At 56.3% G+C, this 25,648-nt stretch overlaps 1 protein-coding gene across 2 annotated transcripts; it reads left to right on the top strand.

Annotated features, from left to right (window-relative positions):
* Positions 1-261: 261 nt before the first annotated feature.
* On the top strand, positions 262-25,175 carry MELTF (melanotransferrin). Of its 2 annotated transcripts, none has more exons than XM_082699885.1 (16): positions 262-486; positions 2,257-2,411; positions 3,502-3,601; positions 5,812-5,994; positions 7,973-8,129; positions 8,790-8,857; positions 12,564-12,751; positions 13,654-13,834; positions 14,561-14,712; positions 17,034-17,130; positions 18,068-18,262; positions 19,234-19,390; positions 19,483-19,550; positions 21,179-21,366; positions 22,577-22,769; positions 23,281-25,175. In XM_082699885.1, exons 1-16 carry the CDS (start codon positions 438-440, stop codon positions 23,373-23,375), a joined length of 2,226 nt encoding a protein of 741 aa, XP_082556011.1. In that variant the 5' UTR covers positions 262-437; the 3' UTR covers positions 23,376-25,175. The 2 variants fall into 2 exon arrangements, with proteins under 2 accessions (XP_082556011.1, XP_082556010.1); XM_082699884.1 differs by having other exon boundaries at positions 265-486; positions 22,577-22,775.
* The last annotated feature ends 473 nt before the right edge of the window (positions 25,176-25,648 follow it).

Consider the following 25,648-nt stretch of genomic DNA (forward strand, 5'->3'; position numbering starts at 1 on the left):
ACATGATATTAAGGATCCTTCTAGAACAAGGAGAGGGGCGGATGGTTGAGGGGAGAGCACTCTAGAACAGCCTGTGAACTGGGGTAATCAGACCCCCAGACAACAGGCACCTGACATTCAGGGACAGAGGAACACCGGGGACCCCGAGTGTCAGCGGCTAGACTCGGTCACTAAGGGCGGCCGAGGTTCCAGCAGGGGGCGCCAGAGAGAGAGAGAGCCAAGACCCGCGTGGTCCTCCCAGGTGTCCGGCCTGGGGTGGGCGAATGTGCCCGAGGGGCGTGGACCCGGCCAAGGCACGCCCCGGCCGCGCTTAAGTAGGAACAGGCCAGGGCTAAAGAGGAGGGAGGGGGAGAGCCCCGGCTGCTGCGGACCCGGGCAGACCTAGAGCTAGACCCCCCCGCGCGCAACCCGGCCCCACGCTAGCTCCCGACCGCGCCATGCGGGGCCGAAGCGTGGTCCTGTGGCTCTTCCTCGCTCTGCGCACAGGTGAGGTCCGGCCGCCTGGCCTTGGGAGCAGGAGGGGAAGTGTGTCCTGAATCCGTATCTCCCCGGAACGAGGGGAGGCGTAGAACGGTGCCAACCGCAGCTGAAGGCGGCCGAGGGAACTAACTCCGACCTCAGCTGCCTGGGACGTCTTGGAGGAAACGGCATTCACAGGGGCCTTGAAAAAGCGGGCCTTCTGACTGGCCAAGGAGAGAAGCAGTCGGGGGGTGGAGGGGGGAGAGCCTTAGAAGATCAGGAGGAGAGCTGGGAGGATGGACGCGTTTGATAGCCGTGGATGCTCCAGCAAGGTTTGGGGGCCGAGCCCCTTTGCTTCTCCCGAGCCCCCACGAGAGAAGATTCTAAGGGACTGGAAGGGAGGGGCGGAAGATGCAACCGGGAGCCAGCCCCAGGGCGCCCTGCAAGGTGCGAGGAGGAGGAAGGTGCTGCTGGGTCTTTCGTGTCTGCCCCGCCCCCTCCCAAGGCAGCCAGGACCAGCGCAGTGAGGGGTGAGGTTGGACCTCGGGGAGCTGCTGGCAGGGTCGCCGGACACTGGACGGCCTCACCGCTCTGATCTCAACGAATACACTGGACCCGCCACCGCGGTCCCAATTCTGCAGTTGCCCGCCCGGCCTACCAAGGGGCAGTCCTGGGGCTCTGGAGAGGGGGAGGCCATTTCACACCACAGGGTGCTGGGGGGAGTTGAGTCACAAAAGGTAGGCTGTGGAAGAACTTGCAGTCTTGACCCCTGGGGTGGGGTTGGGAAGGACAGGCTGCCACAAGAGGATGGCCTGGTCACTGGGGGCCCAGAACGGGACCCAGAGCTGGGCCACATGAGTGGTGGATGGAGGATCTTGGGTCTCCAAAGGCATCCACCCCAAGGAAATCCAGTGCCACTTTGCTGGGCCCTCAGGCTGGGAGCTCTCTTGGGACTCAGATCTGGTCAGATGCCAGGACCCAATAGGGTCCCACTGGGAGGAGGGACCTAAGCAAAAGGCCACTGAGGATCTGTGCCTCCTGACTTTCTACATAGGTCTTTTTCAGCACAGAAGATGGATTTCCTTATCTGTGCTCTCAGATGACAAAGCAAGTTCAGAGAGGTCAAATAAGTTGCCCAAAGTCACCAGCTCCTTCTCCAGGAGCAGAAACTTGCGCTCAATCTGCTGATTTCCTCAGCTTCCCCTAGGCAGGGGTAGGGGAGCCTGAGGGTGGGTTTGTAATCACAGACGCTCTGGTAGGCCGCCAGGCTCCTTGAGGCCCACTGCCACCACCTCCCATCTCAATTCCCAGTTGGTGAGGAGGGCTAAGGAACACTGAGTGAGAGACCCTACTGCCCTCTGGTTGGAGGACACAGAGGCCCAGAGGGGCCAGAACAGGGGCAGGAACTTGACTGGTCACGGAACCAAACAGGACTCCTCATCCTCTTTCCACCCAGCAGGCTGCTCTCCAGGCCAGTGAGCAGGCTTATGACTAGCTGATGCTACCCTAGGAGATGCACCCCCCCCATCCCTGCCTTGGCCTCTGTAAAGTTCCAGGTCCTGAGCCACCCATCTGCCCCAAGTGCGGGGGTGCATGTCCGTACACGCACAGACCTGTGTGGTCTGTGACACCTCTTTGTGCCTCAGATCTCCCAGTGGGAGGGCAGGGCTATTGCGTGGGACTGGCTATGCATGCTCAGGGGGTCACACAGCTTCTGGGGGATCGGGGGCAGGGGCTGGGGATGCTCTCTGTAGACGGGGCGCTGGGCCTCTGGGCCTCACTGGTCCGTGCCCCCAGTGCTCAGTGGGATGGAAGTGCGGTGGTGCACCACCTCAGACCCGGAGCAGCAGAAATGCAGTGACATGAGCAAAGCCTTCCAAGAGGCCGGGATCCAGCCACCCGTCGTGTGTACCCAGGGCACCTCAGTGGACCACTGCATCCAGCTCATTGCGGTGAGTTCCAGCCCCTCACTCCACCAGACAGGAGGTCTCTGACTCAGAAGGGAGCGCACAACAGCATCATTCACAGAGAAAGGTGCTGACTTCCCCTGCCAGGGCCAGGCTGAGGCTCTCTGGAGTTCCCCAGGCAACAAGGACTGGCTTGTTTCCTGCCAGTGCCCAGCCCCTGGGAGGCCACAGGGAGGAGGGCACTGGCTGAGATGGGCCCCTGCAGGGAAAGGTATCGAAGAGGCAGAGTTTCCCTTCCACCAGGCCCCTGCTAGAGTGGGGACACTACCCACCCCACCAGGGGGAGCCCGGAAAAAAGACCTCTCCGGGGGCTTGTGCAGTTTCTCAGGAAGGAGAAATGCCCCCCCGCCCCCGCCTGGCCTGGGTGAGTGAAGGGGGGTTGCAAAGAAGTGCTAGGCCGCAGATATGCTCAGCCAGCCCTGATGCTACTCAGAGCTCGGACTTCGGTGGCAAGATGGGGGTGTGGACAGAAGCCTGGGTTTTCACTTCAGCTCGGCCCTTGATTTCTCCCCAGACCTCATCCAAGTCACACACGGGCTGTGGGCTTAGGTAGGCTCCATGGTGAGGAAAGCAATTACACTGAACTAGAATTTTACCATGCACCTCAGGACACCAAGAGCATACTGCCATTTGTGTTTGAAATGAAAAGGGAAAAAATGAAGAGGGCATTTATGGGACTCCGTCTGCATCCTGGAAAACCTGAGAAACGGGTTAACAGTGGAGTCAGCGCTGAGAAACAGGCAAACGAGGGAGATTTTTACTCTGTGCCATTTTGTATGGCCTTATTTTTCTTTTAACTATGGAAAGCCATTAGAAGCCATCATTTTTAAATGACATAATTAAGGCAAGCCCTCAGCCCAGGAGAGCTGTCACCTAGGACCTGGTAAAGGGTAAGCCTTCTAGGCCCCGGTGGTACGAGGCCAAGCCAGGGCAGGGTTCCTGGGCCGGACAGACAGGACCAGTGTGGACCTCTGTGGCTTTTCAAGGGGCCCTGGGCAGACTAATGGATGCCCCTGAGCTCCTGGCTGAATGGGCCAGGGTGGCCAGCCTGCACTAACCCGCATGTTCCCAGCAGGCCCGGGAGGCTGACGCCATCACCTTGGATGGAGGAGCCATTTATGAGGCAGGGAAGGAGCACGGCCTGAAGCCTGTGGTGGGCGAAGTATATGATCAAGGTCAGAGGGCGGGCGGAGGGGTGGGGGGTTGGGCTGGCGGGGAGGAGAAGAGGCTATCTCTCTGTGGTGTGTCCTTGTTGCACCTGGCCTAAACGACAGCCCTCAAGTTGGTCAGGAGCCCTGTCCCCAGAACAGTCCTGGGATCCAGGCCAGACAAACCTACAGAGACCCCCGCTGCTAAGTCTCTCTTAACACCCCCCTCAGAGCAGGGTTGCCAGAGACACTGGGCTGACCAGAGTCCATTCTTCCCTGTGGGGAGCCCATCACCCCTGTAACTTGCACCCACAAGCTCTCACTGAGGGGCTGCCCCATGTCTTGCCAAAGTTGGGCCGAAGTTCAGCGGCCCTGTCAGAAGCAACGTGGAGGAGGAATAGGGCTGAGGAGTTGATTAGGACCTGAGAGCCCAACAAAGGAAGAACGCATCCCAGTTCTGCCCATTCCTGTGAGCCTCTGTGACTTTGAACAGCCTTCCTTCCCTGACTGGAAAATGAGGACAGTGACACTTTCCTGTCACACAGACCAGATGAGTCAGCATGGGCACACCTGACCTGTGGTGTGTGCTTAGAAATAGGAGTTCTTTCCCCCAGTCCCTGCACCTCACCAACCTCACCAAACACATGCCTCTAATTCAGCCTGCCCTTTGGAGCTCCGTCCCCCACCACTGTTGTCCAGAAGACTAGCCCCTGTCACAGCCCAGCTTGCTCTCACCCCTGAGAGCTCCCCTGAAAGTGCTTCTCTTTCCTGCTTTCCCGGAGCTCTGACTCGACACTGTTAAGATCCTGTTTTCCCTGATTTTTTGTTTCTGTCCCACTGCAGTGAGTCCCTTGAGGAAGGGCCTGGTGATCCTCTGTAAAGCTGCTGGTACCTGGTACCCGGCACAGGGCCTCACTGGGCTGCTTGGTGAACTGATGACCATCAGATGACACAGGACACAGTCTACCCAGCCAGCCTTTCCACTCAGAAGCCAGGAACTGCCCTGCCTCAGTGGCCCTCTTTAATTCACACTTTGAGCCCCTGCTGCTTACCAGTCATGAGCACAGAGTCATAAGCAAAAGAGCCAGTTCCTGCCCGCAGAGAGCAGGAGCCCAGTAGTGAACAAATAAACACAAAGAAGCGTAGTTACCAGTGTGGGAGGTGCTGTGGAGGAAGTCAAGGCCCCAGGAGGAAGGGAAGGAATGTGAGGGAACCTACTGAAACAGAGCAGACAGGAAGGCACCTCACTTCTCTGAGGTGACCTTGCAGCTGAACCCTGAGGGTCCCAGGCGGGACAGAATTTGATATGTTCCAGGAATCAGAAAGAGAGGGCATGGTGGGCCCATCAGAGGGAGGGGACAGGCCAGGCTCCCTAGGTTGGCAGGACGTTAGCTCAGCTGTGCAAGAAATAGCACTGGCTTTGTTTTCTAGACGTCCAGTCATTCTGACTGTGGCCATCCCACCACTACAGGGGTAGTGGGAGGGCGGGGAGACTGGGGGGAGGGAGGATGTGATGCCTCTGGTCATCAGTCCCCGTGGATGAGTCATCCCTGTCCTGCCTGAATGGCCTGTTGTGGGCCACATTTGACCAGGGGAATCTTTTGCAGGGCTGCCCACCCACATACAACCCATTCACGGTTCTGAGTGATTTGGAATATTGATAGTTTCATCTATTCTCTCTCCCCCTCTCCCTCCCCTTTCCCCCTCCCTTCTCCTCTCTACATTCTCAGCACCTAATGAGGTGAAGGCCCTGCCTGTCCCACATGCTCCTCCCACCACTCTGCCCCCATAACCACGATAGCACCCCCTCCCTCCCTCTGCGTTCCCCCAGGGGGCCTGGACTTGGGAGAACACAACACTTGAGGCTGCTTCTGCTTTCTGTGTGGCTACAGAGCCCCACTGACAGATGGAGACTTAGCCAAATGCCCACTGACGGCAAGGAAAGGAGAGGAGTGAGCCTCTGGGAATGGTGTCCTGCCATGTCAGACAGGAGGGGGCTGGGGCTCATGCTGAAACGTGGATTGTACCCACTTGCGCTCCCAGCAGCCGGGAAGCCCGTGTACACACACTTGTGTACATCTCTGCACACTTGGACGCATGTGCACACATGCCCAGGTAGCTGTGCACACACATGTCCATGCATACACACCCGTCTCCGACAGCCTTCCCACCTGCGTTCAGCCCCTCTCGTGGCTTCGCCCCTGCCACCCTCACTCTTCTCCTGTCCCTCCTTCTAGAGGTCGGTACCTCCTATTACGCTGTCGCTGTGGTCAAGAGGGGCTCCCACGTGACCATCAACACCTTGAGAGGTGTGAAGTCTTGTCACACGGGCATCAACAGGACGGTGGGCTGGAACGTGCCGGTGGGCTACCTGGTGGAGAGCGGCCGCCTGTCTGTCATGGGTTGTGACGTGCTCAAGGGTAAGGGCTTTGGGCCCGGCAGGGACTTCCCCTGCAGGGGCACTGGGTCTCCTTCCTGGCCACTGCCCTGACTTCTCTTGATGGGTGACCTCCCTTGGGCTCCCATAATTAAGGAGCAGCACCATCGCACCTCCTCCAGGGCCTCCCCGACCCCCGGGTAGTGGTGTCACCCCTTCCTCATTAGTGCTGGCCAGCCTGGGGCAGTCACAATAAAGCTCTGGTGGAGCAGCTCTTGGGGGTAGTTGATACATGACCCTCGCTTGCTCCTCCCAGGACCCTAGGACACAGCCAAGCACAGGCCCACCCACAGCTGGGAGGGGGTGATGCCCAGGGAGCAGCTCTCACCTGCTGCAGACCTGTGCAGGTCCCCTTTTCCAGAAACACGTCCTCAGACAGATGAGAAACTTTTTTCAGGACCCCAAACAAGCTGCCAGCTTGCACCCAGAAAGCTCACAACTGGGGAGAGAACTACAGCTCCCCAGTTGATTAACTTACAGTGAGAAGAGGGGTGTCCTGCCACTAGAACGTTCTCCAGTGAGAGTTGAGAGGGATCCGAGAGGGGTTGTCAAGAATAACACACGCTGGGTGAGTGAGCTGAAGCCCCATGTGCCTGGCTGGAGTCCCCAGCCGTCAGCCCAGGGGCCAGGGCTCATCTCCTGCTTGCCCTGCTTTGGGCTTCTCCTGGCCACCCCACTCTGACAGTCTGTCCACAGGGTGCTCCAGACCATGATGTGGCCACTGACCTCTGACAGCCACATTTGTGAACTGCCCTCTGAGGGGTCATACTCACACCCCCCAACAGTTCGTCCACGAGTGCTGCCTCCTGGTTTGTCCCCTCCGTGACCAGTAATTCAGGGGCTGGGAGTTGGTGGGAGAGTCACGGGAGAGCCCAGACTTTGCTGTCAGAGAGTAGTACATGTCGGCCCTTCCCAGCATAGCCGCCTTCAAGTACGGGACTCTGCTCTGTTGAACTTCAGTGCCCCATCTGTCAAACAGGTCAATGCAGAGTCCCAGGCTGTGGCGCTGCCAGGGCTGCAAGAGCTCAGAGGACATTTCCATGTGATATGTGTCCCCAAGTACATCCTCGCTGCATGGAGCTGCTCTTATAAATGAGCTCGACTTCATGCCCCTTGGGGGCACCTTGCTGTTGGGTGTGGGCACATGCACGCACCTGCACACAAAACTGCTGTGTGCGCACACATGCACGAGCCCGTGCAGCACGCGCCTGTGCGTGGACACATCATACACTGCCCCCAGCAGCTTCAGCTACCATGTCAACCAGCACGACCCGTGGGAGCATGGAGGCCCGGTCCTCTCAGACAGTGGCCGGGGATGGGTGGTCTGGCAGCCAGTTGGCGCATGTATTGAATTTCCACTCCCCTGGGATGATGCCAAAAGAAAACCAGGAAAGGCAGCCCACTGGGGCAGAGCTGGATCTAGCGGGCTGGTGCACCAGAGTCCTCACCTTATGTGACACTGAGGAGACCCCACGTACAGGACGAATGGTTGTGCACAGGGTGGACGCTGGACCACAGCGCTGGCAAGGGCCCCAGGACTATGCAGATCTGACCACTTCCCCATTGAGGCCTTCCTGCCCATACCCCTCCACCTGTTTTGAAAAGCTTTGTCTATGAAATTGTAGGCATTACGTCATAATTTCTTTTCTCCCCCACTTTCATCGATTACGTATAACTGACTAGAAGCGAAACCTGCAGTGGGAGCAGTATGTATGCAAGAGTTGTTGTATGTAGTGGTTTGGAGATAACTGTTTACTTTCTCCAACGCCCCTTGCTGCTTTTGTGGTCCCAGTTTGGGAATCACTGGCCTGTCCCATTCCCCCCGTTTTTTGCTCAGACTGAAGCTTGGAAGGGCCGGCACATCCCTGGGGGCCCAGCCCCACTGCAGCCTGAGGAGGGTGAGCCGTCCTGGGGGCTGGTGGGTGGCTGACGGGCCTCCCTCTCCCTCCTCCTCCCCACAGCTGTCAGCGACTATTTTGGGGGTAGCTGTGTGCCCGGGGCAGGAGAAACGAGCTACTCGGAGTCCCTCTGTCGCCTGTGCCGGGGCAACGCTGCTGGGGAGGGGGTGTGTGACAAGAGCCACCTGGAGAGATACTACGACTACAGCGGGGCCTTCCGGTGAGAGGGCGTGGGGGGGGGTGAGGAGCAGAGTGGGGGCCCCGGAGGCCACAGGAGGGTGGAAAACAGCAGGGCACTGCGAGGGCCCCAGGGGAGTGGCCCGTTGGCTCCATCTCCTCAAAGGGCCCTTTATATAGTTCATGTGCCTCCTTAGTTTAAAAACGTCCAACTGGAATACGCCAGGCTGGGTTTGCTCACAAAGTCAACATGTTTGGTATTTTTAGAGATGAGGACTTAGAAGAAAATGGCAAAAACAGCCTTTTGCCACTTTCAGGTCCCCATTCTGGTGCCTCGGACCAGCAGGGAGGGTGGGAAGCATGGAAAAATGTGGCAGGGACCCTGATGTCTTGGTCCTTGGGGCTGGCCTCAGCTCTGCACCTGATTAGAGCTGGTACTTTGGGTAAGCCGTCCATGGGGCCAGAAGGAGTCCCCAGCAGCTGTGGGACAGCTGCCTCTGTCCACAGATGAGGGTCCATGTTCAGCAGAGCTTGGAATGGAAGATTGCAGAGCCCCTCTAAGCATCTTGGCTTCAGTATTTCCACCTAGAGAGCTGGCTGGGGCCCCAAATGGGCCCACCAGACAGACCCCTCCATTCCAGAACATGCCTCCCAGAGGGCAGAGGAGCTCAGCCCCGCCCAGGCTCACAGTTTCTTCCCACAGGTGCCTGGCAGAAGGGGCTGGGGATGTGGCCTTCGTGAAACACAGCACGGTGCTGGAGAACACGGATGGTGAGTGGGAGGGGTCAGCCCCAGGGAGCAGCATCTCGGGCCTTGTAGTTGTCCCTGGAAGGAAGAGGTGGGTGTTCTGAGCGGAGTTCAAATGGCTCCGTGGGGCGAGGGGGGCTGGTAGACATGGCTGCCCTGCTCTGGTTTGTGTCTGGCATTGGCTTCCACTTTAAGACTGGGTCCTAGTTGTGCAAGTCTCGGTATGAATCCTTATCTACCCTTCCTCCCCCCGTTATCTGGAGAAGCCGTCCATTTCTAATCCGTAAGAAGATGATGGTAAATGGGGTTAGTGTTCTATGTAGATCCATTTATCGTCATTTAGTTTTTTTTTTTAATTTTGCAATAATTGAGCTTTAGAAAAGTTGCAAGAATAATTCAGAGAATTCCCATTTCTTCCAAAGATTGATTGATTTTAGAGAGAGTAGGGGAGGGACAGAGGGAGAGGGAGAGAATCTCAAGCAGACTCCCCACTAAGCCCAGAGCCTGCGCTCGATCCTGAGATTGTGACCTGAGCCAAAATAAGAGACAGATGATAACCCAGCTGAGCCACCCAGGCATCCTCCCACCCATGTTTATTTTTTTTACCCAGATTCCAACTTGAAGCATTTGCCACGTTGGATTTATCATTCTTTCTATATTCATATGTATTCTTTCTTTGAGAATACATTTGCCTGCTCATGCCCTTTAATATTTTCGTGCGTATCTCTTAAAAACAAGGAGATGTGGACCTAGCCACAGCACAGTTACCAAATTCAGTAATTGTAACATTGACTCAATACCATTATCTAATCTATAGCACATAGTCCAGATTCACTACTGGTCCCAATTCTTTCCGTTGTAGCAATTTTTTTCAGGTCCAGGACCTAATCTGTGATCTCACACGGTAGTTAGTTGTAGGTCTTTTTAGTTTCCTGTAACTGCTGAGCAGTTTTCAATCTTCCTTTGTTTTTGTGGCATTGACATGTTTGAAGAGTCAGGCTGGTTACTTTATAGAACATGCCCCAATTTGGATTCGCATAAGAATCCTTCATTTAAGTTGAAATATAATTTTCATGCAACAAAATGCACCCTTTGAAGTACAGGCTATACCACAGGTGCATAATTACCACTGCAGTCAAGATAGTGATTGTGACTAATCTTCCACCCTGTAAGTTCCTTGATGCCCCCTTCTGGCATTCACCAGTCACTTTTGTCTCTCTAGTTTTGCCTGTTCAATAATGTCTGATCATTGTCTTTTTTTTTTTTTTTTATCATAACCTTTACCTTTAAAAGCAGAAGGTCTGTCATGTGGTCTGACATTCAAGAAGGCAAACAAGATAAACCAGATTTGAAAAAGAGAAATGATTTGAAAAAGAAGGAAACACATAGGATTATGTCCAGGGCAAGATGATGGAGGAAATGGGCAGCCGGGACTTGGGCCTCAAGATCAAGCAGGGGAATATGTCAAAGTTGGAGAAAGAATAGGGGTGTATGGGGTTAAAATTCGCTGTTTTTAACATTAATTAATTAATTTATTTATATTAAGGGGGGTGGTGGAGGCAGAGGAAGAGGGAGAGAAAGAATCTCAAGCAGACTCCCACTGAGTACAGAACCCAGTGCAGGGCTAGATCTGTGCCCCCAAGACCATGACCTGAGCTGAAATCGAGAGTCAGATGCTTAACCAACTGAGCCACCCAGGTGCCCCTAAAATCAGCTTTTTTTAAATGTTGATGGTAGGGGTGCCTGGATGGCTTAGTTGGTTAAGCATTCAGTTCTTGATTTCAGCTCCAGTCATGATCTCGAGGGGCCTGGGATCAAGTCCTGCATTGGGCTCCTTGCTCCGAGAGAGAGAGCCTGCTTCTCCCTCTCCCACTGCTCCTTCCCCAGCTTGTGCGCATGCTCCCTCTTGATCTGACAGATAAAATCTTTTAAAATTTTAATTAATTAAATAGGATAAAATGTTGATAATTTAAGGAAGTCTAAGGAGATAATTTTTAAAATTTTATGCAAAAGATTGGTAAGAGCAAAAGTGGGAATTGACATTCCAACTGAAGAACAGGAGTGGCAGATTGCAATACCTAAACGGTGCATTTGTGTCATGGGGGAAGGTCAGACCATCCCCAGAGCTCCATACAAAGGCTTTGCAGCAGATGAAAAGTAGAGAGCTGGGGAGGGAGGCGAGAATGACACAGAGTGATTGCTAAGAAGGCTTGAAACCATCACACAGACCTTAAACTTGACCTCTGTGGAGGCTTCCAAACTATAACTCTCAATTTTGGGGTTTGGGAGTGAAGAGTTTTCATGACCCCACAAATTATTTTTACCCTTTCTATTTCCTAGTAGAGGCTTATCCTCCTCATTTGAAAATTTTAAAAGTCTTAAAAATGTTGTTCTATAAGACCATCTGTTGAGTTACAGTTCTAAAATTAGACTTCTTAATATTCCTATCTGGTGTCCATAGTCACTCTTTCAAATAAATCTGGCTTTCTATTATTAATGAGTTTTATGGAAAATTTCCAAAAGGGTGGGAAAAATACTTTAAAACGACAAGTGAAAAAAAAAAGTAGGGTGCAAGGGGCTCCTGGCTGGCTCAGTTGGTGGAGTGTGCAACTCTTGGTCTGGGGTCATGAGTTCAAGCCTCACATTGTGTGTAGAGATTACTTAAATCATTTCTTTAAAAAAAAAAAAAAAGTAGTGGGGCCTCTGGGTGGCTCATTGAGTTGTATGTTTGACTCATCATTTTGGCTCAGAAGATAATTTCATGGGTCATGAGATAGAGCCTTCTCTCAGGCTCCGTGCTCAGGGAGTCCACTTGGGATTCTCGCCCTCTGCCCTTCCCCCTTCTCTCTCTCTGTCTCTCAAATAAACCTTTTTAAAAAGTAGTAGGAGCAGCCGTGGGTGGCTCAGTGGGTTAACCTTCTGCCTTCGGCTCAGGTCATGATCTGATGGTCCTGGGATCGAGCCCCACATTGGGCTCTCTGCTCAGCAGGGAGCCTGCCTCCCTTCCCCCATCTCTCTCTCTGCCTGTCTCTCTGCCTACTTGTGATCTCTGTCTGTCAAATAAATAAATAAATCTTTAAAAAAAAAAAAGTGGGGGGGTAGCAGGATACAAGATTGCCTATCGGATAGTCCTTAACTGTGTTAGAAATGGTTAGAAAATAGAAAAAACGACTTGGAGTAAATATCCTGAAACACAAATAGAGTAATAACTGGATTAATGCATGGGCAAAGCTTGGAGAAAACTACCCTTTTCTCTTGGGCTACCATTGGTCCATTCTGTCTGGCTCTGTTCCCGCAGTGGCCCCTGCCACCTGCTCAGAGTCTAATTGAGTGTCCAAGGGCAGCAGGGACCTCCTGGCAACATTCCCCCCCCCCCCAAGCTCCCCTGAGTCTCTTAGTCTTACCGTTAATGAACAGGCCTGCTTACACGTGCTGTATTACCATCACATACCTCTAAGCCACATAAGTCTAAGCCAATACAAGCTTTATAGAAACTGGTGAGGGTTTAGAAATGCAAGTCAATAATGACAGTCTCTTGAGATACCTGGCCTTGTGGAATGCAGTCCCCAAGCTCCTTGTCATTCCCAGCTCTGTTCTTCACCTCCTACAAGAGTTTGTTTTCACCGTGAGTCTGTGGCCCTCCCCATCCTTTCCTGGGCCTTTCTGAGGCCCTTCCCATAACTCCGCCGAGGACAGAAGTTGGCTCACCACAGCCTTCCCATCTTCCCAGGGAAAACTCTTCCCTCCTGGGGCCAGGCACTGCTGTCCCGGGACTTTGAGCTGCTGTGCCGGGATGGCAGCCGAGCTGATGTCACCGAGTGGAGGCGATGTCACCTGGCCCGGGTACCTGCTCATGCCGTGGTGATCCGGGCGGATGCAGACGGGAGCCTCATGTTCCGGCTGCTCAATGAAGGCCAGGTGAGTTCAGGGCACCCCCCACCCTTGCACGGCTTTCCAGATGGTACCGAACCTCCTTGTCTCTTCCCAGGGTAGAAGCTCAGCTAGAGCCATCAATGGGCTGGCCAGCCAGGCCAAGAGGGGGCAGGACTCAGAGACCCACCCTGGGCCAGACCACAGCTAGGGAGGTCCCTGTAGTGTCCAGCTTTAGTGTGAAGGAGGGACCAAGGGTGTGAGCTGGCAGCCAGAGGCAGGAGCAAGGAGGGCTAGCCAGAGAGGCAGACCGGCGACCTGGGCACCCTTCTAAGAGATCTGCTCATGTTTGTGGCTCTTAGAAGTAAACCCAGAGTCTATGAGCCCATGAACAAAATGACAAAGCCAACAAATGTCAAAGGACACCATTGATTAAATGTGAATAGTGTTGGGACGCCTGGGTGGCTCAGTTGGTTAAGCAGCTGCCTTCGGCTCGGGTCATGATCCCAGTGTCCTGGGATCGAGTCCCGCATCGGGCTCCTTGCTCGGCAGGGAGCCTGCTTCTCCCTCTGCCTCTGCCTGCCATTCTGTCTGCCTGTGCTCGCTCTCTCCCCCTCTCTCTCTGATAAATAAATTAAAAAAAAAATCTTAAAAAAAAAATGTGAATAGTGTTAAGGTGATACTTATAAGCACAACAATCCCTGGGCACTCAAGCTCTAGGTACGTTTGCCCCCAACCTGTGCCACCATGGCCAGCCCCGTCCCACATCCTCAGTCCCATTCCAACCCTGGGCCCTCGGTGTGACAAGGCAGAGTGCACTGGGGGTGCGCAGAGGATGTGGGTGGGGGTGCCTGGCCAGAGGAGCCACAAGCTGATTTGAGAGGAAGGGGCATGCTGCCCTCCCCACTGGCCACACCTCCCCAGCCCCCTCTCCTCTCCCCGACACACAGCGTCTCTTCAACCATGAGAGCAGCAGCTTCCAGATGTTCAGCTCCAAGGCCTACGGCCGGAAGGACCTGCTCTTCAAAGACTCCACCTCCGAGCTGGTGCCCATCGCCACACAGACCTATGAGGCCTGGCTGGGCCGCGAGTACCTGCACGCCATGAAGGGCCTCCTCTGTGACCCCAACCGTAAGTCCACCTGTCCCCTGTCCCACAAGCTCCAGCCCAGTCTGACCACAGGCATGCAGTGCTTTCTGGAGAGGCAGCTGGGAAAGGACACTCACCCCAGAGGCTGTGCCCCCTTGGCCTCCACCTCCCTTCCTCTAGGGGTTTGGAGAGGAAGCTTCTCCGGAAATGGTTGGCCTGCTGTATCCTGGATGCCCCATCAGCTCCAAGGGGGAGGATCCAGACCATCAGGCCGTGTCTTGGAAGCATCTCCCTGCCTATCCACACTGAAGTCATCAAATCCCAACATGCTCTCTCCTCAGTGCCTCACGCTACCTCCTGCCCACCCCGCCTCCTGCCCACCCCATGGCCAAGGCCCTGGCTCGGGTGTTGTCTGTTGACTGGACCATTGTTAGTCTACTGTGGGCTTTCTGCCTTCTGCCCCCTATAGTCAGGGAGACAGCGTGCTACTCAGACACACGACAGCCATGATCTCCCCTCGGGCCTCCTCACAGCCTGGTGAAAGAGGCACAGTTATCCCCTTTCTGTGAGAGGAAACCGAATCAGAGGGTAAAATAACTTAATTATCATAGCTAATGAGGGAAAGAACCAGAGTTTCCCTTGGGCCTGACTACAAGCTCTCCCTACTTAGGTATAAGCCCCCATGACTCCACCCCACAGGCCACGCTCGGGGACAGCCCCTGAAGCGGGTGAGTGTGGTGGTGACCACAAGCTCACACACATACACAGGGCTGCCTCACTATCTGCGCTGGTGTGTGCTGTCCACTCCCGAGATCCAGAAGTGTGGAGACATGGCTGTGGCCTTCAGCCGGCAGAGGCTCAAGCCAGAGATCCAGTGTGTGTCGGCCGAGTCTCCCCAGCACTGCATGGAATGGATCCAGGTGGGGGCTGTGCCCAGAGCGCAGAGTGGGCTGGGGGGCCGGGCCAGGGCTGTGCCCAGGATGGTCCTTCGCAGCCCTTGCCGTGCACCACCCGGTCTGAAGCATAGGCGGTCTTCTGTGCCAGCCTCAGAAAAGGGAGGAAGAAGGACTGGCAGGGACCAGCCACCCCACTTCAGGGGAGGAGAGTGGGGGAGGGGGGCTGTCCCCTTTCAGGAACCCGGGAACCCTTCCTCGCTGAGTGGGGGAGCTGAGAGCAGAAGGAACATTGGGAGAGGGGCCCAGCGAGACATTGCTTGTCCTGTGGCCTTCAGTAGAGAGGCATGAAACGAAACACTACCGACCCTCACTAAGTACAGTGTGCCTGGTAGTTTCCATAGTACTCCATCCTAGGCCTTTTTTCTAAGCTTGTGATGGCTCATTACATGGTCTGTGGCACCTGCTGATTGGCTCTGCAGCCACAGGTAAGGGCCCTGCCCTGCTGTGCTTCTCTGACTGGAGACTGAGGCCAGAGCTTGGAGGGGGCCCCGGGCCCCTGCAGGCAAGGTGGCTACAGTGGTCACAGCAGCAGCCTGGTTCCTGGACTCCTCCCTTCTCATTCAATTTTTTAAATATTTTATTTACTTATTTTTAGAGAGAAAGGGCAAACAAGCAGGAGGAGGGGCAGAGGGAGAGGGGGAATGTCTCAAGCAGACTCTGTGCTAAGCCCAACATGGGGCTCGATCTCAGGACCCTGCCATCATGACCTGAGCCAAAACCAAGAGTGGGACACTGAACAGACTGCACTACCCAGGAGCCCCCTGCCGCCTCCCGCCTCTTTTTTATGAACGAGTATGTGGGGCCTGTGGGCTTATGATGAGGAGCCCTTCTCAGGGCAATCCCTGAGCACAGGCCAGACCATTGCCCCTTGGAAGTGTCCACACTGCCCCCCATTGACTTAGAGACCAAGAAGAGAAGAGTGGACAGAAATAACAGGAGGCCAGGATCACGATAGAGGACGGCCTCACAAGCATGTGAGTGCCATGTGCCGTACACTGTGCCAAGACTTCCGTGGACCCCTTTCCATGGACCCCTTCCCTTAACCCTCCCAGCAGCACAGGGTGGCAGAGGTTGGAGAAGCCACCTGCTCAGTCACCCAGCTCAGGGTGGGGAGCCCCTTGCCCCAGGGCCCCAAGGAGGCTGCCCTGACCCTGATCACAGGTAGTGCTGAGGGAGGGGTGCTCAGCTGGAATGGAGGAAGGGGAGAATGGAGGGGGAGGGCAGGCTGTCCTGTGGGGGAGGGGGAGGGGGAGGGCATGGGCTAGAAAACAGGGAGAGAGGCAGGAGGGGAGGCTTCAGCTCCCTATGGGCAAGAGCCTTCGCTCTGTCTCAAACAGGGCCAAGGGAGTGTCCATCAGAAAAGGAGCAGACTGGGTGGTTCCTTGAGAACCCCAGCAAGAGACTCAGAAATGCTTCATTCTCAGGCTCTCGGGGTGGTGTCCAGTGGATCTCTGACTCCCATGTGCTTCCCAGCCACAGTGGTCCACGGAAGAGGGCTGTCAGCCGGACTGGGGTGGGTCCACCCTGCCCCCACAGTGGCTTGGAGGCCTGGGTTGGGGGAAGAGAGGGCCCCCAGAGGTGGATGCTCTGGGCTCAGAAATTAAGGCCACTGCCTGTTACTCTAGCATCACAGCTTCATGCTTCTGGGCCTGAATGGCCTGGGGCGCCTTCTGGGAGGCAGGTGCCCCCTCTCTCCCCCTGTCCCACCCCTTTTTTTCCCTTGGGGTTTGTCGCACTACTGTGTCTCGCTTATTAACCCCTATTTAGGGCCAAGGGGCAACCTGTCCAGAGGCTTCAGAATGGGTAAGAAAGGGTGGATGGGGGAGACCAGAGGGCTTCAGGCAGGTGGAGAGGAGAGGGTCCTGGGCCCTTCCTGCTCCCTGGGGCAGAGCTTTAACCACGAAACTTCTGTCTCTTGAGGTCTGGCTCCTTCATGTACTCGCATCAGCATTTAGCAAATATGTACTGGCTTGTGTGGTGGGCCAGCCCTTGGCCGGGGGCGGGGGGATACAACATGGCACCCCAGGTGTCTGCGGGCTGCAGTCTCTGGGGAAGGCAGGGATCGTGCACAGTTCTGACAACAGGAGCAGCAACCCCCCAAGGATGGAGTGCTAGTGCCAGCTACTTTCCCGTCTCTGGTCTTCCAAACCCCTTTCTGTCCCACACATCCCACAAGGAGGGGGAAGGGGGTTCCCAGGGGGGAGAGCCCGAGAGACCCAACCCTAGCACCTCTGTCAGGTCCCGACACTTCCCCTGACCAGTCGCTCTTTCTTGTCCCCCTTCAGAATGGGCAAATTGATGCAGTGACCCTGAAAGGCGAAGACATCTACACAGCAGGAAAGAAACACGGCCTAGTCCCAGCGGCGGGGGAGCACTATGCCCGTGAGTATAGGGGCCCGGCCCCATTCACTGCTAGGAGGCAGCTGAGAGTTTTTCTGGATATCATCAGTCTCCCCCCACCCCCACCCCCGGGCCCTTTTCCCAAGCTCCCCTTCATGGTCTTTCTCTGGGATGGGTTGCTTTCTGTCACAGGCAAGCCCTCCTGCCTCAGGCCTCAGTTTCCCCATCGAATCATTAAAAGCCTGGCAGGTGTGGGCAACCTTTCTGTAAGAGGTCAGAGAGTAAACATGTTCAGACTTTGCAGGCCACAGGTTCATTGGTGGTTTTGGAGTTTTTTATTATTACTTTTTTTACAACCCTTTAAAAATACAAAAAGTGTTTCATATGGCTAAGCCAGGTCGTACAAAAACAGGTGGAGTGTTTGCCACCCCCTCAACGAGAGGGCCTCCTCTGCCTTTCCTGCCTACCCACTGGGGTCATAGAAGATGGCCCTGGGGCACCGCCCCCTTCCAGTGGCCTGCGCTGGGGCCTTGGTGCTCTCTCCTCCTAAGTGGTGACTTCAGGTCCTTTCACTTGGATGTAAAGAGTCTCTGGGCTTAGGAAAAATGCTTCAGTGGCCCTCAGCTGTGCCTCCACCTTTCTCCCAGGAGGTGAGAAAAACACCACCTGAGTGTAAAGAAAGAAAAATCCCTTCGGGTGAGGAATGATGGGGCATGTGTTGGGGGAGTCAGAACTCTGAAAAGTGGAGCCAAGGGCTGCTTCTCAGCCTTGGTTGGGGGGCAAGCAGGGATCCCACTGCTGGGTGTGCCCCTGGGGCTGGGACACTAAACGGGGAGAGGTGCATGGGGTCGACCATAGCTTGAGGCAGCAGGCACCCTAGGGAGTGGGTTGAAGGTCCCTGGGGACCGGCCCCAGGGTCTTGCCTGGCCAGGCCAGGAATGCACAGGTGAGAGGCCTCACTGGCATCCCCTCCCCACAGCGGAGGACAATAGCAACTCCTACTTCGTGGTGGCTGTGGTAAAGCGAAACAGCTCCTACGCCTTCACCCTGGACGAGCTCCGAGGAAAACGCTCCTGCCACTCTGCGTTCCACAGCCCCGCAGGCTGGGACATCCCCGTGGGCGCCCTGGTGCAGAGGGGCTTCATCCGGCCCAAGGACTGTGACGTCCTCACAGGTACTGCCCTCTGCAGGGATGCACATGTGCGAACTCCTTGGCGGGGGTAGGGTGGGGGTGTCTGAGGGTCCGGGAGCTGTCTCCCAGCAGGAGCCCACAGAGCAGCCCAGAGAGATTTTCTTTTCATCCTTGATGTGCCCGTTCTCTTGGGAAGGTTGGGAAATATTGTTGGCCACACTCGTAATCATCTGCGGGGGGTCTGTTTGGTTCTATGTGGGGTGCCATGGTGCCCCTGCCACTTACCCAGAGGGGGACTGGCTCGAGCAGGCATGAGGAACAGGTGTGGCATACCTGGGCTCTGGGCCTGGCTGGGTCACTGTCCAGTCATGGGGCTGTCCCCATATCCTGGCAGCCACTGGGTGTCTGGGGGACCTTTATGGAAAGTGGCCAGCCATCTGTGTAAGTGCTGAAGAAGACACATTTACCAAGCAGCTACCATATGCCATAACCAGCCCCCCCCCCATGTGTTAAATCACATACAGTCATGGGGAAAGGAAGGCAGTAGGAAGCTGGCAAGATCCTGGGCTGACTATGCACACACCTCTGTCCCGTCTGGCACCTCAGGAAAAAACCACATTTTTTCTTAATCCACCTCCACAAGCATACACGGAGTGTTAGGGTTGGCTGTTCCCACTCCTCTACAGCTGGGCAGTTGGCCTGACTGGAACAGAAGAGCTTATGAGGTAGTGAGTTCCCCATCCCTGAGAGAGTCCAAGGGAAGCCTGGGTGACTGCTAACCCAGAAGTGGTGCATGGGGTTCCAGTATCTGGACAGCCTCTGTAGTTCCCTGATCCCTGCAGTGCTCACAGGAGGAGATGCGCCCCTCTGAGCTGGGGTGGAGCTGATGGATGCCCTGGAAACACAAGGGCAGGCAGAGTGGGCAGACCTGGGGGCAGGGGAGGCCCTCCCATCCCTGCTGCCCTTCCCTCTGCTGGCCCCTCGACTCAGCCCTCCCCCGACCCCCGCCCCAGCTGTGAGCGAGTTCTTCAGTGCCAGCTGCGTGCCTGTGAACAACGCCAAGAATTACCCATCCCCACTGTGCGAGCTCTGTGTGGGGGATGAGCAGGGCCGAAACAAGTGCGTGGGCAACAGCCAGGAGAGGTACTACGGCTACAGCGGCGCCTTCAGGTACCACGGCCACCTGGGGGTAGGGGATGCCTAGGGCCATTGCAGAGGCCAGGCCTTCCTGCCAGCACTGGCCTTGGCCTCTCCCATGGCAGGTGCCTGGCTGAGAATGCAGGGGACGTCGCCTTTGTCAAGCACACGACTGTCTTCGAAAACACAAATGGTACGTGACTGGGCAGAGGTGAGGAGGCTGGGGCCAGAGCGGCGCTGGATCCTCCCAAGAGCTGTTCCCCATCTACAGCATGGTCCAGGCCGGGGGTCCTGCTAGGATTGGGGCAGAACAGCAGCTGGGGAAGACCGAGGCTAGAAGGCTCTGACCATGGGGGACCCCAGGGACTCCAAGGTCCTCTCAGAACAGATCTCAGTCCACATGTCCAGGTGTGTAGGACACATGACATTCTTGACCAATCTAGAAACCAAATCTCCATTCCACCAAAACGGCAGAAACTCCACCTCTGTCAATGGGGAGAGATTCCTTCCGGGGCACTGATGGAGCACCAAGGTGTGTGGTGGGAGTGGCGGGGTCCTCAGCCCACATCAGCATCCAGGCTTCTGTCCTGAGCGGGTCAGTTCCTCATGCAGGGAAATCACTGCAGCTGGTAGGCCATGCCAGGCTGGGCATGCGCCATTCCCATCACATGGGTGGCTTTTTCTCTGCAGTCACCTTCCTGGGCCCCACCTGGGAAAAAGCACCCTCAAACTGTATGCCCCAGCCCCCCCCGCCCGAGCCCACACCTGGGTCCTGTAAGGGTGTGGGCCCTCTAAGCGTGCCTCACTCCCCTCCCTGCTCCTGTTCCACTTTGCCTTCAGCACCTGCTGGTCTTTCTCCATACAGTACCTCCATGCAGGCTTTGAAACCCCAAATGCTGGAGGCTCAGTCTTTTCTCACTGAGAAATTCTTTCCAAAAACTCAGTGCAGAAAGGCATAATGTGGTCTGAAGGGGAGGAGGAGACTGGTGGAGAAGAAGCAAGACATGCAGGGAAAAAACATCAGGATTTCAAAACTTGTATCCCACCCTGCCTGTGAAGGTCACCCAGGCTGGGAGGGCTCCCAGGCCCTGTTGCCACCACCCCTCACCCATGCCCAGCTCCCATTGAGGACACTTGGGATGATCCTTCAGGAGGAGGGAGCTGTGGGCTCCCACAGGAGCCAAGGAGCCCTGTTTGGCCGCAGCCCTCTGCAGTCCTGTGATAGGCTTGGGAGGGGCCCTTTCAAGAGGCCTCTACCTCCCAAGGCCACTCCTTGCCCTTTATTTTTATCTCTACTTGAGGGCCCGTGTGGAATTCTTCTGGAAATGAGAAGAGGGTGGATATTGAGTCAGTACCTGAAGACACAAAACTAATGTGATTCCCAAGAGCAGTGTTTCTCAGGAAGCCCTTGTGACCCCCTGCTTCAGCCTCAATAGGTTGCTGGTTTAAAACACAGTTTTGTGGGCCCCTACCCAAGTCATACCAGGCCCAAGACCTGGAACACCTAGATGGGGCTCTTTGCCTGGGACTGATTAAGAGTCTTAGTTTTTCCACCTGTGCAATGGGGGGTGGTCACACTCCCTTGCTGTTACTGTCTTGAGGCTAGAGCAGGTGCTTGTAAAATGCCGGCATCGTTCTAGGTGCTCTACCCACAGTGGTTCTGACCAGTGTTAGCAGCCCCTCTGGGCTCGTGGGTCCTGGCAGTGGAGCAGAGCAGTTGGGGAATGGAGTTGGGAAGCTGGCCAGACATGGTCAAGGATTTGGGGACCCAGGAGGAGAGCAGCCTCTCGCTTCCTCTGTCCCTCTGCTCCTTCCCTTCAGGCCATAATTCTGAGCCCTGGGCTGCCCAGCTAAGGTCAGAAGACTATGAACTGCTGTGTCCCAATGGGGCCCGGGCCGAGGTGTCCCAGTTTGCAGCCTGCAATCTGGCACAGATGCCATCCCACGCCGTCATGGTCCGGCCGGACACCAACATCTTCACTGTGTATGGACTGCTGGACAAGGCCCAGGTGAGCCAGGGCAGAGGCTTCATCACTGGGGGGTGGGTGATGAGTTGAGCTGGAGCACCCAGTGCATCAGCGTACCCAGAGCAAACCAAGGAATGCTGCGGGAAAGTTCAGAGATTTTCACTTAATCAGGCCATTCCTTTACTATCACTTCTGTGTCTTGCTTTATTAATGTTTCCTTCTCAGACGGACCTGCCCTGAGCAAGATTATGGGGGGGTGTGGTGCTAAGTCCAGTGGCTGTTTCTCAGCCCACATCTCCCTGACCCTTCAGCAGCACTGGCCACAGCTCCCACTTGCTGGAGGAACTTGTCCCCTTGGCTCCGGGGCCACACCCGCCTGGCACTCCTCTCAGGATCGGTAGCCGCTCCTCATTTCCTGGCTTGTAACCACGGAGTGTCCCAGGGCTCCACTCCAGACCCTGCGCCTGAGCCTGCTCTCCTGTTGACATTCCCCAGCCCCATGTCGTTAACAGTCCTCTGTACGTGGACAGCTTCCAAACACAGCCTCCGGCCTGCCTTCATCCTACCCTTCCATCTTGAACAACTGCCTGCTTGACATTTCTACTAGGATTTCTAACAGGCTCCTCGACCCAAACAAGCCTGTAGCTGGCCTGCCCTGCTTCCCTCAGCCTCCCCAGCTGCTCTGAGTGGCACCTCCAGACTTCCCATTTCCTCAGGAGTCATCTTGAACGCCTGTCTTTCTCTCGCATTCTACATCTAGCCCCTCTGCGAATCCTGTTGGCTGGGCTTTCATATACATCTGGAAGGAACCCAGACTGTCTGGCAACAGGGCCCTTCATTCCCAACCAGCCCCCACTTCCCACCTCCCCACCTCCCCTCCTCTCTCCCACCTCCCCTCCTCTCTCCCACCTCGCCTCTGATGTGATGTGGGGAAGAACCCCGTGGCAATGCACATTTTCCTGGAGAGAAGGCTGACCTGTCCTCAGAATCTCAAGCATCCATGAGTCCCCCCCTCCCCCCAAAGATTGGTGGCCACTTTGAACCTTCTTTCTGGGGTAGCTGCTATCATAGCTCTACTCAGATCCCCTTTGACGACAGCTCAGTGAGTGGTTGGGTTTATGTCAGGTCAATGTCAATGCCCTGAAGGTCCTCACTCTTTGGTTCCTGGTGTCAGAGCCATGAACAGCAAGCAGCCCCTGAGTAGTGGTGGGCAAGCCCAGATGAAAGGCGGGTCTGCCTGTGGTGCTTTCAGGACCTGTTTGGAGATGACCACAATAAGAATGGCTTCAAAATGTTTGACTCCTCCAACTATCATGGCCAAGACCTGCTTTTCAAGGATGCCACGATCCGGGCGGTGCCTGTTGGGGAGAAAACCACCTACCGGGACTGGCTGGGCCCGGCCTACGTGGCGGCTCTGGAAGGCATGCTGTCCCAGCAGTGCTCAGGCGCAGGTAGGGCCTGGCCTGGCAGTGGGTGGGCAGGTTACCCCTTTCCAGAGGAGGAGCAGGTGTTCCACCACATGCCCTTCCCCTGCCCAGCATCCCTCCTAGCCTTGCACCGCCAGTCCTTGAGTGAATTCATGGATGCCCTGAGTGGCTCTAGGAGATCAAAGTGAGGTGGGCGTGGTGGGAGGGTGGTCTGAGCTGGAGGGCCCCCGACAGAGCGGAAGTAGTGCCTGTGTAGCCCAGAGGGGCCTGGATAAAGGAAAGGAAGGCTACAAGGAATGGTGCAGAGAGGACTGACGCAGCCCCATACATAGCATGAGGTCTCATTTTGAAGGGAATGAATACATAAAGAAAAATTGTAATAGGGCAGAAAAGGGGAGCCTGGGTGAGTTGAGGGCACAGAAACACCCCCTGGGTCACGATGCGAGAGCTAGTGCCAGCTGCCTGCAAATGCTGTTGCAGGCGCCCGCGCGCGCGCGGAGGCCTTGACCGCGTGTGTTTGCTCCCGCAGCGGCCCCGGCCCCGACCCCTGGGCTGTCCCTGCTGCTGCCGGCGCTGCTGCTGCTGCTGGGCCTCCCGGCCGCCCTCCTACAGCCCGCCCTCTGAAGCAGCCCCGGGCAAGCCCGGCCCTCCCTCGGAATGGAAACCTACTCTGGAATGTCTATAAATAAGCTGTTCTCCCCGCTTCTGGGGCCGCGGGGGATGGGAGAGGAAGGGTGAGAAACCCTGGAGCGCCCCGGAGCTGCGATGCCGGCACCGGCACCGGGAGAAGCTGCTGTGATTGCTTCAAACCGGAATAAAAGCGAATGTGAAAGGAAGGGGCCCCCGCCTGCAGCCGAGTTGGATGCGAGCAGGGCTCCCGCGTGAAGCGGCCCCCGCCTCCCCGGCACCACCTGGCCCGCGGCTACCTGAGGCGCCCGCTGGCCGGCCTCCCAGTCACGCCGCACCCACGGGCTGGCGGGCTCCCACCACCCCGCCTCGCCAGGCTGCGGATTGGAAAAGGCCAGTTACCAAGGAAACAGGCTGAGCCCGGCTTCCCACACGGCCCCCTCTGCCAGGCCGGCCCTGCCGCGCTGGGGGGGCTCCCACTCGCCCTGCGGGCAGTGCACAGGCCCAGAGGACCTCCGTGAGCCCCGCTCTGTCTGGGCTCTAACGCCCGCCCACGGTCTCCCTCCTCAGGTCTCTGGGTCTGTCCCTGGAGGCATCCGCTGTATCAGGCTCCACCAGGCCTGCCCAGGAGGTGAAGCTGCTGGAACACAGACAGCCCTTTGTCTTCAGTGGCTTGGCCTGGCCCAGACCACGGGACACCTGATGGGGCTGGGCTGGAGCACAGGGGCCCAGGAGCACAGAGTGAAATCCCTAAGGGCTCCTCGGACACAGGAAATGGCTCCTGCGACTTCCTCGTGTCCTCAGCTCCCCTGAGTTTCCATCTCAAGATGTGTGTCCCCTCCTCCTCCTCCCATGTGACACCCACGCCCCCCCCCCCCCCCCCCCCGACATGTAGCACAGTAGTGATCTCCAGACAAGTGCTCAGCCTTGAGGACTGCGGAGAGCTGCAGGCCAGGAGCAGCAGGCGGCCCAGGCCTCCCCGGCCACCCAAGCCCTCTGAAGAGGCAGGTACGGGCTGTGCCAAGACCCAGGTTAGGCGCCGGCAGGGAGCCCCACCACCTCAGGGGTGAGCAGGAGGTGGTCTCAGCCTGCTCTAGTTCAGGACACAGCAAGGGTCCCTCTGTCTCCTCTCCGAGCCTCAGAGGGTCTTCTCTACTCCATTTTTGCCATGGTTGTCAGGGGAGCCAGAAAAGTTTCCAGAACTGCCAGCTCTTCCTCTGAATTTTGCTCCCTGAGGAAAGAAAAAAGAGGAGAAACGAGCAAGCCACCCTCTCAAGACTGGGAGCCGCGTGGGTCTGGAGCTATTTGCGGCTGGATCTGCGGGGGCCTTGGGGACGCCGATGACAGGCTGGTTCCTGGTGCTTCGCCCCCAGCCGTGGGGGCGGATCCTTTCCATCTCCCAGCTGCGAAGCCCCTGGCAGTATCCTGGCCACAGTCCTGCCATCCCAAGGTGCCCTAGTCACCGTGCTGGGGAAGCAGCCAGGGAGGACACCGCCAAGCCTTGTACCCTCTCCCCTGAGGGCACTGAGTGATTCTCCGACCTGATGATTGTTTGATTTTTTTTCTTTTTTTGTTTAAAGATTTGTGCAGTAAGCGTGTATTTGTTTGGCTATGCTGCACTGGGGTGACACCAGGAACTATAAGCCACGGAAAGTGTGACCTGTGTGAACGCTAGGTGTCGTTGGGTTTTTAGAGGACAGGAGCATAGGGCCACCTTTGTGTCAGTGCTAAGAAAAGATGTTGCTTTGTTTTTTTTTTTAATAAAGCGAAACAACGAGTACCTGTTGAAGCCTGGAATCAGAAACTCTGCTGCTCATTGACCTGTCTTCTCAGGTGGCCAGAGGCCTACCTGCCCCACACCCTCCCTTGCCCAGAATGGCAGTTTCCATTCAGGGCCCCATTCCCTGAGAGCCAAAGTCGGGGACCAGCCCAGGCCTCGGGCCACTCCACTCGGAACTGGCTCCTAGCTGACTCACTGTGGAGGAGAGAAGGGGCCCGCCCTCTGCCCTGTCCAGAGGTGTGCAGCAGTGGGGAACTGGTCTTCGTTCGTGTGCCTTGCTCTGGGTGGGAAGGTGGAGGTTCCCTGTGCTCCGCTCTCCCTGGCTCCTCTACTGTTCCAGGCCCCCCTCCTTTCATTCCTGCAGCCCTGCCACAGTGCTGGGTCTCACTCCCACTATCCTCGACCCTGTAACTGGGAGGTCTGCCGTATCTCAGCAAGCTGGGCCAGGACCTGGGCCTCAGAAACTGTCCACATTGTCTCCCTGCCATAT

The sequence above is a fragment of the Mustela nivalis genome, assembly GCF_964662115.1.
Source record: "Mustela nivalis genome assembly, chromosome: 1".
NCBI lineage: Eukaryota > Metazoa > Chordata > Mammalia > Carnivora > Mustelidae > Mustela > Mustela nivalis.

What these genes read in the sequence shown, in the direction of transcription:
- MELTF (XM_082699884.1), top strand. Translation starts at nt 438, where the DNA reads ATGCGGGGCCGAAGCGTGGTCCTGTGGCTCTTCCTCGCTCTGCGCACA. An exon ending in GGTGCTGGAGAACACGGATG is followed by an intron (nt 8,858 to 12,563) that starts GTGAGTGGGAGG and finishes CCATCTTCCCAG; the next exon opens with GGAAAACTCTTCCCTCCTGG. An exon ending in CCTCCTCTGTGACCCCAACC is followed by an intron (nt 13,835 to 14,560) that starts GTAAGTCCACCT and finishes ACACATACACAG; the next exon opens with GGCTGCCTCACTATCTGCGC.